At 40.7% G+C, this 18,676-nt stretch overlaps 1 protein-coding gene across 12 annotated transcripts in view; it reads right to left on the bottom strand.

The window, feature by feature from the left end:
* The window catches only part of TfAP-2 (transcription factor AP-2), a 215,358-nt gene that overhangs the window by 39,165 nt on the left and 157,517 nt on the right, over positions 1-18,676 (bottom strand). For 10 of the 12 annotated variants that reach the window (XM_089084290.1, XM_089084292.1, XM_089084288.1 and 7 more), the window contains 2 exons: positions 12,302-12,679; positions 27-254 (listed from right to left, as the gene is read on the bottom strand). In XM_089084290.1, coding sequence (XP_088940416.1) covers positions 27-254; positions 12,302-12,679 — 606 coding nt within the window. Of the gene's footprint in view, positions 1-26; positions 255-12,301; positions 12,680-18,094; positions 18,243-18,676 lie in introns of those variants that run through there. The other 2 variants (XM_011635930.2, XM_089084285.1) reach the window with 2 other exon arrangements.

Genomic DNA, 18,676 nt, shown 5'->3' with positions numbered 1-18,676 from the left:
AGAGAAAATATGTTGCGATTACGTACATCGTCGCTCACCTGGGGGTCGTCAACGAGGCTGCTGTGCAGAACGAGATCGGTCTGGTCGAGACCCGGAGGCGGTAGGAGGGCGTCAGGACGGCGTACGGCGCCATACTCGACGCCCCTTCCACCGCCGCCGCCGCCGCCACCGCCGCCACCGCCGCCGCCTCCGCCACCACCGCCTCCGCCACTACTGCGTCCACCGTCGTACGGGAACGACGCGTGCATGTTCGTCTGAAATCAGAAACGATCGTTTCAATCAGCACCGATCGAGCCCCGATCGGTTCTTATCTTGGAAAGACCTTCAGTTTAGCGCGTTTCTAACCGATAGAAATTATAATACTATATCCTTGCGAAAGTTAAAAATGTTGTTTTCTCTCGTTTCGCACGCGTGTTTTTTTTTCGAGAATGGTACAAAAAAAGATTTAAATTAAAAATTGCGAATTAAACTGAAATCTAATGCGAATGTGCGACGGCATGATATGTCGAATCTCTCGGTCTCTGCGAGACGCATATTAAATATTCAGTTTAAAAAATGTTAAAATGCAAGAGATTTTACGCGCGAAAGCGGTTGCACCTCGAAGATGCACGATTTGTTCGATAATTTTAAAAATTCATTTCTTGAAGCGTGGCGTCTCTGACTGTAAGTGAAGCTAAGAATATGATTGTGTGCAAAATTTAAGCTGGAGCTAAAATTAAATATGAATTTTATAATGGCTTATATTGAAAAATAACGTGCGTGGGAGAAAGGTAAAATTGAAACTGAAGCCAAAATTAATCGCGGATGCGATCTAATTCGATAGCTGTTGATTTAGTTCGGATCACTGTCGCGCGATCCGATGATAGGTGGTAAATAGGTAAAGGCCGGAGGTCTGTAACGAAGTAAAAGGTTGCCGTGTCCACGGAAGAAAAATTGCCTCGATTACCGGTATAACGGATCCGTGACGGCCGGGAATCCTCGCCGTCCTGCGTGATGATTTTGTACTGCAACTGCTTTAGGATGATAATGAGAGGAAAACAGTGAGGGAGATATCATAACTACGCGGCTATTAGCGAAACATCATCCGCAATTAGTTCTTAAGTACGGCGGTATAAATTACACGACTATTGAATATTTACATTCTTATTCATATTTATTATTGAGTGATGCACAGTCATATTTCTGCCACACTAATGCCCGCGTTGAACAGTTGCTAATAATAACGAGACACACGATTCGCTATTTGGTTTTTGTTGACGCGATACGAAATGTGTGACCATTTATTTTCATCACGCATCTGTATGTGTGTGTGTGTGTGTGTGTGTGTGTGTTGTGTGTGTGTGTATGCGCGATTCGTATAAAATTATAAAAACAATTGCCGTTAATGCAAAGAATATGCGACTTTACAAAACAATGGCTTTCGGTTTTATGTTTTATATTGTCAAATACATCAGTCTCTCTTTTCATAGTAACGCTACTTTAAACAGCATCATATTTTTAAATAAAAAAAATAATAAAAACCGAGTTTGGAAATTGTAACTTGTTTTATTTCGTGTTTTTGTTTTACTTCATATACGTAAAGTAAATGTAACAAATATTTCATATAAAAATTATAAAAATACTAACTCGAGAAAGATATCACGTGTTTAGAAATTAGGATCGCCTTGTCGCAATTATCTTCGTGTCTTCGAAAGAAGAAATCCGGCCACTTCGAAGGTACGCAAATAGATTAGAAGATATTTTTTATATTTTAAGGTCGGCGTATATTGCGCCATGTTTCGCCGCAATAATAACAGGAAGATATTAATCTACCTTTTCAGGTAACGGAATTACTATCCCATATATATATATATATATATATATATATATATATATGTATATTTCGACATTCGCTGCTTATTCTCGCCATCTCGGGAGAAGAGGCGCGCGACGATGACTCGTCGAAAAATTGTGTTGCACGTACGTCGCATTGTCGCGAGCTCGTGTGTGCTCCATTAAACGGTATCCAGGTGAAAATGATCGGCATCGCGGCACCTCTGTCGCGCGTGTCGGCAAATTGCGAACAAATGGCGGGCTCGCCTCCTCGATCGTCGGCGAGATTCTATCTCTCTAGACTCGCAGCGGATTCCTCATTCATCGGGGCTTTGTTTCATGTAGCTTTCGTCCCGTAGGCAGCTGTAATTTACGCCTCGCGTCGTCGCGTCGCATCGTCGCATCAGGTCGGCACGTAACAGAGTTCTAAATGGAGGGGGAGAGGGGGGTGAGGGGAAGCGAGCGGCGCGTAAGGATGACGGCAGGAATCCTCGCGCTATAAAAGTTCTCTTATGTCATCGATAAAGACGAGCGAGCCGGCGAGGATCTCTAATGGATCCCGCCGATCCCGCGTAATTACTCGCGTTATTCTCCGCGATGAACACGGGCGGCTGTTTAAAGTCGCCTTTTTTAAAGCGGATACACCTGTCGACGTGTACGGAGTAAAGTTCAGAAGTCGCGGGATTCCCTTCGATTCTCGTACGAGCGTTTCCTACACGATAATTTAATTGGATTAAATTTTTCCGAACGGTTGCTTTTATTTTCAATACACTGATCGCGTCCCATGAACACTTGTAAAACTGTTTTTGTTATTCCTTTTATTTCTTACGTGACTTTTCATATTTTTTGAAGGTAATCATATATTTTCGTCGAATTACGCGAGTTCATTTACTTCTGATTTTTGTAATGGCTTATTAGGGATTGAAAAATTTTATCAAGCGCAAAAATAGGAATTTCAATTGAAAGAAATCTTTCCGGACGGTTGCCTTCATTTTCAGCACCGGTTGCGCGTCCTATGAACTTACAAAAACTCTTTTACACAAACTCTTTTGCATATTTTTTTTTTAATTCTTTTATTTCTCGTATAACTATTTTTTGAAGATAATTACATATTTTCGTCAAATTACGCGAGTACATTTACAATACTTCCGATTTTTGTAACGACTTATATTGGAGAAATAATGTTATCAAAGTGCAAAAAGGGAGTTTCAATTGAAAGACTTATTTTTATTCGGTTTAACGGTACTTGTAGAGATTTCTTTTGATATACGCATATAAAATACGTACGTACAACGAGGAGCGATAAGCGGATACGCGGTGGGATTAAGCGCGAGTCTTCTAGGAAATCGAGAACAAGGCGGATATATGCTCGGAATCTTAATCACCTCCGTCGGGGAGGAAAAACTGGCGATTTTATCCAGACTGCGAGTCGCTCGTGTCGCAAATACGGTTATATCACGAGCCCTTGCCATTATTGTTCTACATCTTTCCTACGCGAGCGTTGCAACGCAGAAGAAATCATCGCGAGCGAGTTTCTCCGATTTCTTTGCCAGATTGTTCCCTCCCGTTGTAATCCCTCGCCCTGTCACGATCGTTTAAGATCGACGTGCGACATATATATGTATACACGATAGGAGAGAGAGAGAGAGAGAGAAAGAGAGAAAAAGCATTGCAACGGTATTGAATTCCTCGATAGAGGGACATCCAACATTTCTCGCGTCGCAACTTCGGTATTTATGTCGGTTTGCTCATTCCGCGCATTCCGCCACTCCGGAATATCCTAATTCGCGATGATCGACCGATTTAAAGATTTCCTCGACTCGATTCAGGATAAACGTAAACTACAGCGTTTCGCTGCAGGCGTCGCCGAGGACAGGTTCGACAATCATGAGAAATTCAATTGCAACTTCTCTCGCCAGATTAATTCAACGGATTCCGCTTGATTGAAAATTGATGCCCGGAACGTTGTATCTCTCGTTTGCTGCGACTCGAGAATACGCTGGATTATAATCCGGAGAAATGGGACGTCGCGCAATCATCTCGCGCCTGCCTTTTAACGCGCTGACCGAACGTCAACTCGAACCGTCGGGAAGAAGTGGCCATTCGTTTTAGATCTGCCGTTTTCACGAGATCGAGGCTACCCGATCGATTCATCATCCTAACGTACGGGGAACGTTCCGCGTGTTGCGGATTAGCAAATATGCCTAATGAGCTCGATATGATCGATAGCGTCGCTATTTTGCGCTCACGGTGGGAAATCGTTCGGCAGATGCGGGAGAGCATTAAGGTCATGACTGTCCGAATCCGAGTCCGATGATTAGGAGGCCGAAAATTATACGCTTTATGTCGCTTTACGTCCAAGGCGGCCGGGGGGGGGGGCACCGGGCGTCCAGAAACTTCGACTTTCACGGCAACGAAAAAAGGCGCTGCACGGCGCTAATTAACGTGCTCAGGAACCGCTTTCTGGGCTTATATTGACGAGTCCGTGATAGTTATACATTGATGTAACCGTGCCGTGCCGGCTAATGAGATGAAATGTGATCGCCTTTCTCTCGTTAAACGCTCCGGTAAAATAAAATCACGTATCGCCGTCGCGGTAACGTCGATACTGATAAATGATGGCGTATCGAGCCACGAACGAGACGGACAACGGCGATAATATGCTCGCCTGCATTCTTGTGCGGCGATATATCTCTTGTTACGTAATTCCCTCGTATTGCGGAGTATCGGGTGTACAGTTATAAATGTATATTATTTACATCTCGAGAAGGCAGGCGAGAAGCGCACTGCAAATATTCGAGATTGTGGAAATGTTTATGCGCATTTGTTGTTCCAAAGAGTATTACGAAAAATGAAATCATTATTAACTAGAAAATGCGGAGAGATGAAATAATTTTGTAATCCAAAAAAGACTAATATATTATTATGCTATTGATAGTATACTACTAATATAATAGGATAAGTAATCTCTTCTTTCTGCATAGAGAGATTTGTTGAAAAAACGCTTGTGACTGTTCCTTCAAAGTTGTTCGTAGCGAAGAGCGAAAAAAAAAAACATCTGTGGCAATTATTAAAACATTTTTTTCCGTTCCTACATAACGTAAAAAGTGCAAAGTAGTTTTATTCTCGCAATACGAGAGACAAAATTTCATTATTTAGTCGTAACATAAATATAAAACGATATTTCACAGCTCTCTCTCGTCGTCAACAACTGATCCTTACAAGTCATCGGCTTTAATACGTCTACCTTCATATAGATCTCAGCTTGTGAGTTAAAAAATGGAAAACTAAGAGAGTGTAAAGATTTGAAAAAAAAAAAAGATACTTAAAAAATTTAAAAATCCTAGAAACATTTTGTGTATCGTGCGACGTTTATAACTTCTTTGGAGGTAATGTGTGAAGTTCTCTCTCGACTCACGTTCATTGCTTACATCGTGTATCTAAAAGCAACATAAATTTATCTCACACAATACTAATCTGACCCCGTTTTGCTCACGTCGGCCGATTAAACGACGCAGCACTTAACTCTTTCTAGCAGCGAAGGCGCAACAATAGTGATGATTTCCCAAACCGAATCCAAACCCCTTCGAAAAAACCAGTCACAAACGGTGCTACTCTCCCGAGCATAAATGCTGAAGGACGCTAAAGGGGCCCGGAATCGCACACAATGGAACGCAAGGGGAGGACACACGACGAAGCATCGCCTTCACGTTCTCAAGGATAAAGCTATTGGAATCGGTCGATCCACTCGGTTGATTATTGGCATTGTGGCGTTCGCTTCCAGAAGCGCGCTCGTTTCGTCCGCTGTCGCGCTGAGGATGGGACAGAGAAAAATCGAGAAGTATCATCTTTCGGAAATTACGACTTTGTAATATCTTCTTCCAAGATGAATTTACTTCGGTATTAATTCTATCAATTATTATAAAAATGGCAGTTCAATCTTCAAATTGTTTAAAGACATAAATATATAAAGAATCTTTATTGTGATCGTATATTTTTATGTTATGTTATATTTTTTCGTATATTTTCGAAAAATTCTTACAAAATCTGTCATGATAAAAATGAGATATTTTGATAATTAAAGGTTTGTCAACGTTCGTGGTCTTTGGATGAGGATTGTAAATGATTTTATGCTTGTATAAAATCATCTGCGATTTGTTAATAACGCAAGACACGGGTTTTGTTCACCCTTTAGGGATACCTTTGGCATCATCTTAGGCATCGCACTGCTTAGCATATTTGCTTCAAAGCAAACGTCCCTGGCATCCTCCCTGAGGGAATGCCAAAGGTCAGCCTAAAATTTAATAAGTAAATTACTTAACGGGGTGCAGCGAAGCATCGTACTTAAGGGGGGAGTCTATTTCGTATAGATATTACGGAATTTTGCGAAACTGTCGAATCTTCGCGAAAACGTATCTTGTAAAATACTGCGGGATACTGTTAGCTGCCAAAGCTAATTAAGCTTTTAATACTGATTGTTTTTACGCGTTGTTCTTTAAAAAGTCGACTGTAATAAATCATTACGGAATGCTAAGCAAAGTTTAAATTTGCAAAATTAACACGTGTTATCACATCGATATTATTATATTATTTTACATAATGACTTAGTACGCGTTCACACATCGCAAAACATCGATGTATATTTAACGAATAAGTTTATTATAAAAAAGACATCTAAGAATGAATTTTGCGATAAGAGAAAAATGCGAGAGGAAAAAAGAAAACGAAAGAAAAAATAATGTCAATGATAGCAAGCATCGAATTTGCATCGATTACGTTGCCATTTACATCTAATTACGGGTGCTCATTAGCCGCGCGACGGGTTCTATAATCAATGACCCTAATGGGGCTGGCTGTTGTGCGGCGCGAATTACAAGATACACATGCGAATTACAAGAGAATTACACACGTATCTCGGTACGCATCGGCGGCGCCGATTGCAACAGCAACAGCAACAGCAGCAGCGCGGAGGTTTTGTCCTCTCGGATTGTCGCGCGGCTTGTTCCTCGTGTCGGGTCTCTCCCTTTCTTCGCCACCCCCTCTCTCTCTCTCTCTCTCTCTCTCTCTCTCTCTAGTTATATCGCGTCGGAGTATTAACGACGCGGAGACACGAGCGGCCCCGGGAAGACGTGGACCGGGACGCCGCACGACGCTCGAGAAACGCCCAAGTTTCCCTAACTATGGCGAACTATGCAAAGGTGCCCGTACGGCTGTGTAGTTCCACAGCTTGGGACCCAAGACTTCGCGTCCCGCTCAAAATAACCCGGGCGTCTTGCCTCCGAGCGCATCCGAAAGTCACGTCTTACGACGATGGGCACGGAGCGTGGATCCGTGGATCCTCGCATTCCCCGTCGTTAAAGGCGCCCCGCGCGCCGAGGATCCCTCACGCGATAAACCGCGCCGTGCTATTCATTGTTGTCTATCCATCACGTTTGTCCCCTATCCATCGTTTCCAGAACCGTTCGAGATATTGCAATTTAAAAGTGAGAAGAATATCCATTATGTTTAATCGACGAAGAAATTTTTTGGCGCGGTTTTATTAAGTTTGTAAATATAAAACAAACAAACAAAAAATTCTACTGCAATCTTAAGAAGTAATAATATTTATATAATATAATATATATATATATATATATATATATATATATAATATATATATTATGTAAACATTATTTTTTCTAAATAATGTAATCATAGTAGATATTTAAGTAATAAGAAGTTTGTAAATATTTTTTGCTAGTTTTATCGAAATTTATTGAGTGCCAAAAGTCACATTTGCATCAATATTTAAATGCTTCTCATAACCAATATTTTTTACATTTAAATTATGGAATTTATTTTAAATGAGGTAGCGGATATGATACATCTGAAGTGACAATTACGATATGATTATTTCGAGGCGTTAATTCATTCGCAATTAAGCAATCGATTAATTACACAATATTAATAAGTACTATGCTAACAAGTTTATGAACAAGTATTGACACTCTAAATATCAATTAATGCAACCGTCAATATTTCATAACACACGCATACAGTACGGATAATTACTTGCTTATAATGCAAACTCTTTTGTGCTGTTTTTTTCTTAATCTTTAAGTTATCGATATTCTTTTCATCGCAGCAATGACAGCAGATTTTTTCACTTTTTTGTAATCTGGCTGGCGATCCTCGTTCAGGCTGTTATTGACTTCACAAATAAAAAAATTGTATATGAAAATGGTCGTTAAGAACTCGCACGGCTCCTGTTTGAGATATGCACATTTTTTGTTAAGTAAGCTTTTCTCAATAGTCTCCTCTCGTAGTCGAAGCATTTCTTAGAATCAACTTGCAAGTGTTATAACATGCGCTTTAGTCGAAAAATAGAAAACAGAAACAACCGATATACAAATAATGCAGAATTGCGTTATTCTGTAATTTGATTCGATATCGCAGGAAATCGGGAGTATGGCATTTTGAGATTTCATTAAAATCGAAGACACCCTACAGGAATGCCCGTCGGCTAAAGAAGTAGCCTCGAAGGGGTGCGATATTTGGGATAATCGATAAACGCGTATTTGATCGCGGGAGGGTAGAGGTTTTTCAAAGCCGCTCTCGTATCGCAAGCGGTTATACCGGATTGAAACACGTTTTATGCTCTAAAGTGTATCGAGTACAAGTTTCTTCAATAAAATTCAATGTTGGCGATCGTTAACGCTATTATCTTAACGGTATAATTTTTAATAAAAATTTCGTCAAAGTAAAATCCACTTAACGTTTAAATTTAAATGACATTATCTGCACGCGTAAAAATTAATTCGCGAAGAAAATCAGTTGTCGTTCGAATCTTGGAAACTCACCGGGATTTGATTTCAGATTTTTAACTCAACCGTGATTTGTAGCGTCTATGCGCGCGTTTGTTGAGAAATTTACCTGACGTACAAAATTACAGTAGCAATATACGCGGCGTATCGCACGCCCGGCTCTCGATCACCCCCCCCCCCCGACGGAAAATAATATCGCGGTTCTCGATAAAACGCCGAACACGGCAACTCGAGCTTGCATATGGCGTGGACAGATGCTCTCTGCAACAAATCGCTCTCAACTCCGGAGGTGCGCGAAACGGACACGGGCCCGAGCGAAAAACGCACCGTCGCACCACCTCCGTGTCGAATTTCGTCGAAACGTATTTCCCCCCCTCCCCCTTCTCTCTCTTTCTCTTTTCGCGCCGACGTCACACGACACCTTTGGAAATCGGGCACGAACGTAATCCGCGATAGAAACGGCACGGTGATGTGCCGTGTGCCGACGCGATAATTAGGGTGGTGCCTTCGTAAATACCGAGCGTGCAAGGTGGACCACAAATACTATTGCTGTAATAATCGCTGGGGTTCCAAAGCCGACATATCGCATACTCGACATCTGGGTATGGCGTTGCCGTAATATAGGAGATCGCGCATAAAATCGACGATTCGCGATGTGAATTTTCGCTGCCACTTGACAAAAGCGTATGTCTCAGATTGGTTTGTATCTTATTATACGGAAAAAAATAGTCAATCAAAATATTTTTCCGTGCCCAATTACTCTATCTTGATTTAATTTAATTCTTTATTTATACTAAATAACTTTAACATCATTTAATTGATGTTTTAAGAAAATTATACCAGAGTTGCTTAAAAAACTTATAATTCTTTAAATGAAAAGATATGAAATAAACGGTATTCTCTTTTTCATCTAACATTTTTCATTGTTGGAATTTGAAAGTGAAAATCGCTCGGAAAAAATGTACGTTACGAATGGAAAAAGTATTACTAGCAAACTTATTCACATTATTTATATTAACATTTTTAATTTTATATTTACAGTAGGTTTTTCTCGTCGCTCGTTTCTTGGCCTTTCAAACTTCTATTTTATTTATCTTTCGCTTCGCACGCACGAGCTGTTTATTATTATTTAGTGAGTATAAAAAGTATGTCACATACGACTAAAAACCTTCCACAATGCGCGTGACTCATCTCCGAAGAGTACGGAGCGCGTTGACTGCGTTCCCGTGCAATTTGCGAAGGGACTCGCGAGAGGGACTCGAAGGACGAGAATGTTTACGAGAAGGTCGGGGATTCGTCCGGCACGATTTCCAGCCACGTAGGGCGCATTACACGGGACGGAACGCGCGTATTCCGCCGGCGCACCGTGGCAAATGGAAATGTCGCGGGCGCGGGGGCACCGCGGCCGCGGAGAGTCCCGGCCCCCCCCCCCCTTCGTGCTCGCGGGAGAGATCGTCGATCGCAATCACCGATGTCACGGGCCGAACGACTCGTTGGCCGCGACTCATCCGATACATCGATACCACGCCCGTCATTACGTCCGGGCCGCGCGGCGTCTCGCGCGGGCCGGACACGCCGCGGCGTCCTACAAATAACAACGCCCGGATGATTCGCTAATGACGTACCGATCCGACCGGAGCGGATACACGTGACCGGATCTCCGCCCGTTTTCCATTCCCTCTCTCTCGGACGGAAACCGGCCGACGGTGCTCCGCGATTTCCACGCTTCCGCGCGCGCGGTCCATCCAGGGATACGTCACTCGGGATCCACGAGGAAGGATCGCGGCGCGACCTAAGATTACACGCCGTTTATGCCGCGTTCGTTAAAAACACGAATTCCCCTCGGCGGTAATGATCGGTTGAGCTGCCTTGACGAAGACTGAAGATTAAAATTTAATTACGCATGCAAAAACTGCGTACAGGGAACTGCGTTAGGAATTCGCGATGAAGAATCGGATCTTTCACTTTTCAGACAGACGTGTGACAAAATAGATTAGAATACGTATATTGAATCTAATATATAATTCACGAAACAGTGAAGTGGTAAAATGGTACGTTGAATATTATAAATATTGCATTTCTTTGCAACGAATTTTACTTATTACGTACCGTTTGCAATTTTTTTCCTTTCTGTGTTAAATATCAATATTGCAGATTTAATAATACCTAAATAAATAAATACGCTGAGAATCACGGTCAATCAGCCATTAAATTTATAGCATCATTAGCACGGTGATCGTTATTTTAATGAATCACATGAATTAAATATTACATGAATCGAATTCTTATCACGTTATTCAGCAATGTGAACGAGAACTGGCCTTCCTACCGCATTCAAAGTGCGTTTAGCTCCTTTCGGATGCTTATTATTCGATACGTAGACTTGCAATGCTTATAATTTATATGGAATGCTTGTGTAATAACAAATGCGGGATTAATTAAAACTTATATTCCTAAACGCATGCTAAAATCTCTTTTGTGTTTGACTCTTCATCACCAGTAATATTGCAAAATTTCAAATGTGTAGTTAGCAAATAATCCTTTAATTCTTAAAAAAAAAAAAAAAAAAAAAAAGCACAATTCTCTTTTGAGAAGAAATATATTGGACAAGCTCTCTTCAACACGACTGAGAGCACTTCATTCCAGTTAGCAACAAAAAATATAATAGATATAATTTTTTAAGTTCAAAGTATACATACGACTATGACTTTTTCAGCTCTACGACTTGCTGACCAATGAGCGAAATTGTCGCGATCCTTGCACCACGGAACGGTAAAGGAAAAAATATGAAAAGGATACAGACACGCAAATGCAAAAAAAAAAACTCAAGCCTCGAATGTCTAATGTAGTGCATGACATTGGCGTCTGTCGGAAGAACGCGTAAGATTGATTATGTATGGATTATATAAGTTGCTGAACAAATAGTTATGGAGTCAAAGGGTTAAAGAATATAAGCCTCACATGCGAATCAGTCGTATATGTTACTCGGCTGTATAATCCTTTTTTGCAATTGACTATATTTTACAGTTAATTATGTGAATACCCATAGCCTTGAGCGCATACCTCCTTAAGCGTTACTCATACCAAATCGTTGGACGTTCTCGAGCATTTAATTCACTCGTACGAAACGCATTGTACTCGTTCTATGTAAATTTCTATCAATCTAATATGAATCGCCTGAGCAAAAATTTTATATTTAAAATTTTAAAATTTTATAAAATATTCCTTTTTAGGAACTATATAAAATATACTTTTTGTTACTAACTCGAATGAAGTCAGTGCTGAAGAGAGCTTGTCCAAATTTCTTCTCAAATATTTCTTCTCAAAACAGAATTTTGCTTCTTTTTTTTTTGCATCCTATGCTGTTAATTTTTCGAATTCATTGTAATATACTTTACGATTACACAAAATTTTATACAATATAATATATTTACACTTTAATAATTTAATATTTGTAATATTTGTAATATTTCATATTATGAAATACTATATAAAATATAATGAGAAATATATATATATATATATATATATATATAAATGAATATAAATAAATATAAATTATAAAATATGATATTTCATACTATTAATGTAATTTTCAAAAATTTGCACGAGGCTTTTTTCCGCAACGTTCCGCATACGTTCTTTACGAACGTATTCTTGGCGGGGAGACATATTTTAGCACTCACCACGTGAATCCCCTCGGCGTCTCTCCTGAGATCGCCGCTCCTTTGGCCCGCGGTAACGGCGGCGCTCAGGTGATTGTAGTGGTGCTGATGCAGCGTGTTGAGCGTTTGCGTATAAGGATCGCCGACGAGGTAATCCAGGTGTTGCGGTTGGCCGAGACCGGGATGCTGGGGGCTAGCGGGCGCGTGGTGATGCGAGGGAAACGGGGGCGGAAAGTAAGGGGGTTGGAAGTCGGAGGCGGTCGGCAGCGAAGCGCCCCCGTGGTGGGGCATGCCGCCCCCGTTTCCATTTCCCCGATGTCCATGGTGATGGGCACCGGAATAGGGCGACGAGTTCCCGCCGCCCAGCGAGGAGATGCCCCCATGACCAGTCAGACGGTCCTACGAAAAGAGACGGAAGACGGTATATTTAATTATGGCATAGAACACTTGGGACGGTATAATTAATGTAAATAAAGACAACTAATGAAAGTTAAAAATATATAACACTTCTAACGGTTTTAAAGTAATTTCTATGAATATATCAATACGTCAGTTTAAGTTAGTGATTAAATTTTTTTCTTGAAACAAGCATTTCACTCCTCTGAACGTTTGATATTTTTTTTTTAACATAAATATTATCACTGTAATATTTTCAATTTTATATAGATAGATGCCGATTTCCTCTTTTAAGTCAGTAATTTTGTAATCTGCAGAAGCGCCAGCGTTCAATAAGGCTGAGATTCTCATTTACCGCGAAAGGTATCTAACTTGAGATAAGAGTTATCGTTCCTGTTTATAGGTGTACCAAAATAGGTTGTAATATCGTGTTAAGATATGCTACTAGGAAAGCCCGAAAGGTTAATCAATTAGCTTCGCCATATCAGAAGAAAATGAATCTCCTTCCATTTACAAGCGCCCGGCAAGGGATTCACTTCTCGTGGTGGTAATTACAGACTATGTATAACGTACAGCTGATCCATCCGAGATAAGAGATACGTCACACACATCACGTGTTGCATCTGATGCGAAAGGGTTAAGCATTGTGCATTAGCCAGAGCGGACCGAAATTACATGTAACGAACGTAGCAGTGAACATAGTAACACACGGAAATTCCCACCATCGGATTAAACTTGCACGTGATCTCGTTACTTATTTAAAAAGCACCCGTTTCAATAATTTTGGATAATTTTCAGATTAGAACTTCGAGAATTTTCCAAAAACTTTCTGGATTTCCTCATAACATAGAAAAAAACCCACGAAAATTGTTTCATTTTATATATATATAAATGAATTTTTAATTTTTTTTTCTTAATCGTGATATTTAATATAAAAACAACATCAAAAAAGTTCAAACACAAAATGTACGTTTATTTAACACGACGATTAATAATATACTCTGTTAACAACATCAATATAACTTCTAATTATCATATTATTATTAAGTTATAAGATTGGTAATAATAATTGTAATAAAAAAATCCAATAAAAATGTTTATTCTATATAATCATGTCAATCTGTTTTATTATTCTATTAAATCGGCCTTAATGATAGTTTCCAATAATTCTAACGAGCAATGTGATCGTAATAAGTCGGCTCTAAAATTTATCGCGTAACAACAAGGGCACTAGTTATTATAGAAAGAGGTGAATATAAGCGGGCGGAAACTATGCAAATCTCGCTGTAATCGGCACGTGCACAAACAGCTTACAGGCAAAATGCAGGTGTGTTCTGAGTAGCTGAGCGGATCAAAGAACATAATCTCTAAGTCTACGACCGATGGAGATCGTATCGCCACGGACAATAATTCCATAAGATATAAGGGATAAAATCAGAACTGGAAATGCTTGTGACATTTTGTTTTGCTCAAATTAATGCACCGATGTTTTTCTAAAAACCTCTCATTATTATTTAAATCCTCTCTCTGATAGAGACAGACAATTTCAGCTACCATTTATTATCTTAGATTTAACATTTTGATCTCTTTTATTAATCCTCTAAATAATGCGCACTTTTCACTCTTTTATTTTCTAAATATATTTTTTATATATTATTTTAGTAACTATATGTGCACATTTGTATAAAACAACATTTACACAATTACCAATACATACGATTTATACTCTTTCTCATATTTTTTAAAATTTATCCCGTATAGCGTCCCACATGTATTTGAAAATCGCACGTACAATTTTTTTAGACGTTTTCAACAAATTTCAACAAAATGGATTTGGCGGGGAAAACTTTTACAAATTCTGCCCACCCGAGAGAAAGAGGAAAACTCGACGATCCCGCAACTAACTCTCCGTTTGAGTTTCGCGGGCGAGATCGAGATCCGTAGATCTCAGTTTACCGGCGTCCATCGACACCTTCTCGCGCGCACGGCACCAGCGAGGTGCCTTAATCTGGTCCGCGTAATCTCGCGATCCGAGCTCTCGATTGCACGGGTGTTATCTCCACTATAGTAGATGGTATCACCCTATGGGGTGTGGGATATCGAGGAGGCGCTTTTTGCCGCGGCGTGCGTCGCCTCGCGTGAGGCCATTAGGTCCTCGCTCGTCGCGATACGATCTCGTACGTCTCTATATCCGTCGCGAAAGGGCCGGGATCTCTCTCGTCCTATGCGTATTACCTGAAGGGCGCGTGCGACGCCGAGCGCGTCGGATCCCCTTAAAATTTGTTAGAAACATGCCGGGCACATGCGAGCGGGGCACGAACCCTCGCGCCTCCCATAGAGAATCGAATCTCCTTCGGGACCGATGGAGGATGATGAAACTGGAAGATACGTCGCACCTATCCCTTTCGCGGTTGACCTTTAAAGTACTGCCGCGAGGACGAACGCCCGCCGCGTAGGGCCTCGCCGTGATCTCTCGGCGCGACTAACGCTCAGAAATGCTCATTTTTCGCGAATCTTTCAAGTTATGGCTATATACTTGCCGACGAGAATTAAGAAACGAAGAACGATTACTTGTAAGTTGTTTGTAAGGTGTTTTATTTATTTATACGTATTTATGCGATTGTAATTAGTTAGAGAAATTGTTAAAAACATATGGCATACAAGAATGAAAAGAGATATTCCAAATTTATATTGTAATCTTGTACATGTATTCGAATATGAAAAACAAAAATAAATGAAATATAAAGATAAAACTTAAAAAAAAAAACATCTGTTTTTAACATTAAAGGAATAAAAATAAAAAATATATGTCAATTTATAATTGAAACATATGTATAAATATTTTTAAATATTTTTCTAGAATTCGCAATTGATTTTTTAAAAATATAATAATTTTTCTTTTTGGAATTTGGATATATTTGCCATATGCTATATTGATATTAATAACTTGTTGGTTGACAAATTTACATGTAAATAAAAACCATTTAATCTTAAATGATTCATGATAAGAACTATCACCATTTGCCTTATTCTACGTGTGCGTGCGTGTGTACAAAGTGTACGTGTATTCGTGCAAAGGTATCCCATAACATAACTTAAACGACTACACTAATCATATGCCGACATCATCGTTTAATTCTGCTTTTACTAATTTCGTGAAATTTAGAAATATATGATATAAAAGTTTCGTCTCTAAAGCGAACGTATCGTTTCTAATTAATAGGAAGTAAAAGTTATGCTAGGCTTTAATTATTTAGACTTTCGAAATCGTAACTTGAAACCTCAATACAATATAGCGAAGGATATTATATTATCGCGTCTTTATATAAGATAATTTATAAACGCGAAAAAATAGAAATTACTACCGCATACGTTTCCTTTAACATAAATTGTTGTACGATCAAAATATATTTCGTATAGGACCGCCATTAATTACGTTGCGTTATGGAAAAAAAAAAAAAAAAATAACACGTTCGTTACATAATTCTTGATGATCTTCCGCGTCAAATGAAAAATGAGTCGCTTCGAACGCAAATTGCAAATATAAAAAAAAAATCACAAAACATAAAAAATTTTTCAAAAATAAATAAATAAATTATATATGATATTTAAATAAATTAATTATATATGATATTTCCAACGCGTGATGATGCAAATTGCAACGAGTTAGGAAGGCAGTTGGAGGCGGCATCGTTATATTTGTACGCCGCGCACATGTAACACACGGATCAGACTCCTGGCCGAAGACAAACACGAGTTAGGAAGGAAAGTCAAGAGTCGAGAAGGCGCATTTTAAATATCCGGGCATGTATTTGTCTTGTACTCGTTCGTAATCAAGTGTGCCGAATCGTTCGCCGCGCTCTCTTACGCCTACAAAGTCGAAGCTTACGCTTCTCGGGATCATTGCCAAATAAACCGATGCCAATCGTGATGCGAGAGGGGGGGAGGGGAGGGGAGGGGGGGAGTAGAAGGAGAAATCGCTGATGTATGAGCATGACGCGGGAATTGTACATTGGTGATATCGGCCGTGTGTGATATATTTTAAGGCGAACAATTCGCAAAAGCGGCAGCCTCCCCCCTCCCCCCTCCCCCCCCCCACAAAGAGCAACGGCCGAAACTTTCCTGCCGAGATCCGCCGTTGATAAGATTGGAGAAAGCGTCGCTACACGACACGTGTACAATTAATAACCAATAAGACGCTAGCCCGCGCGTGGCGAAATCGCGCGATGGGAGATTAGGCGCAAATAATTTCGGAGAAAAATATACAAGGTGTACGCCGGTCACGAACACGCACGTCTCAATCGACGATTTTAATAACCGCCATATGTGTGTCGGCGCGAGATACCTCGGGATGTGATCACGAGAGGGGAGGGGGAGGAGGGGGAATTTTATAACGCCGGTTATCAAACGTAGCGGCACTGAAAATGTAATAAAATAAACATTACGTTCTCGTTAATGTGTGCAAATCGCGCGCGTTGATCGATGATTTCGTCACATCCCGTTTCACCACGCCTAGAGTCAATGCTTTTCTTGAGTTTGTTGAGTAAAAGATTTGAGTCCGTCAGCGAAATAAAATAATTTATCGGAGAGCGGCGCTGTCAAGTCATGTTTCGGCTACGACGGCTGTTGAAATTAAATAAAGTTTTTTTTTTTTTTGCCTTCGCGCTCATGATGGAATTATCGATCACTGACACGGCGAATTTAGGAAGGCAGTATTAGCATAATTGCGTACGACTGTAATTGCCTTTGTATCGATGTGGTGTGACGGAGAATTAATCGCGTAAAGAGAGTAAAAATGCCGTGGAGATGTAAACTCCTCTGTTCGTTCACGGGAAAATGAATGGAGTTCACGAATTTGAAATCACACGAGGTAATTGTGTCGCGCGTTTGAAAGATGTATGTAAATTACTTTATCCGCGCGAGACAAGCGCTTGAGCGTTAGAAGTAACGTAGAGGCAAGGTAAAGGGAGAAAGAAATTAATGGCGAAATGCCCTGAAGAAAGAGCACACAATAATTACCGCTAACTTTACATTAATATCAGTTAAAGTTTGACAGGGTACCCATTAACGTTGAATGGGGGTACGATTAAAAGTACGTAACCGCCGTATCTGCATAGTCGTCATGGTGAAGAGGTAATTGCCGCATAGATTTACGCACTTTGACCCATATTCGCGCAACAGCCGTGCGCCGACACCACCTTGGAGAACCTTTCGTGAAATTAGTATTCGTGAATGCACGTGGATGATGAAATCTCGATCCCCTGCCCCTCCCCCCCATTTAATTTTGCGGTATGTTTGTAAGATCGCACGGATCGCGAAATTATATACGTAATGTGCGCTCGTAATTGAGAAATATTTTGGGAACACGGGGAGCCGAGAACTGTCTCGGGATAACGCGATAAAGTGGGGGCGTCGCACCTCGACCTCGATGACCGTGGCCATGTCGACGTGGGGCGCGTAGAACGTCAGCTTGTCGGCTGTCGGCGCCTCCGTGCGCGGCGGGAACATCCCCAGAATCTCCAGTTTGCCGGCTCCGTGGGTCAACGACGATGCACGAACGGCACTCTCCGCGTGGAAATTCGCGCGTCTCGGGGGCCACCTCAACTCGGATCCTTCCTCGTCGTACACATGACACAATCGCAAGCTGCACCCCGTCCGGTCGTCGCGCACCCCCGCGTGCTACACTCGCTTTCTCGGCGGCCGTCGCATTCGCGCGCGAAACGATACACTGCACACCACGTCGAGACGGGCACATCAAGTCACACAACGGAGGACACCACCGTTTCTGCTCAGCGAGGTTGGAGTATTTTCGAAAGCGGAAAAAGGGTTGGCGGAAGGCGGGAAGCGAAAGGATTATAGAAAAAAAAAAAAAAATTATTCTTTATGCGTGAAATTTACGGAACACTTCAAGTTTTAAATTTTAGAAAAATATTAGTGGGACACGAAGGGGAAAAAAAAGACAGAAACGTAAATAGATGTAGAAAAAGCATTTAAAAAAAA

Source organism: Pogonomyrmex barbatus, unplaced genomic scaffold, assembly GCF_055798465.1.
Source record: "Pogonomyrmex barbatus isolate J1 unplaced genomic scaffold, ASM5579846v1 scaffold8, whole genome shotgun sequence".
NCBI lineage: Eukaryota > Metazoa > Arthropoda > Insecta > Hymenoptera > Formicidae > Pogonomyrmex > Pogonomyrmex barbatus.
This window is presented reverse-complemented; position numbering and strand designations above follow the sequence as displayed.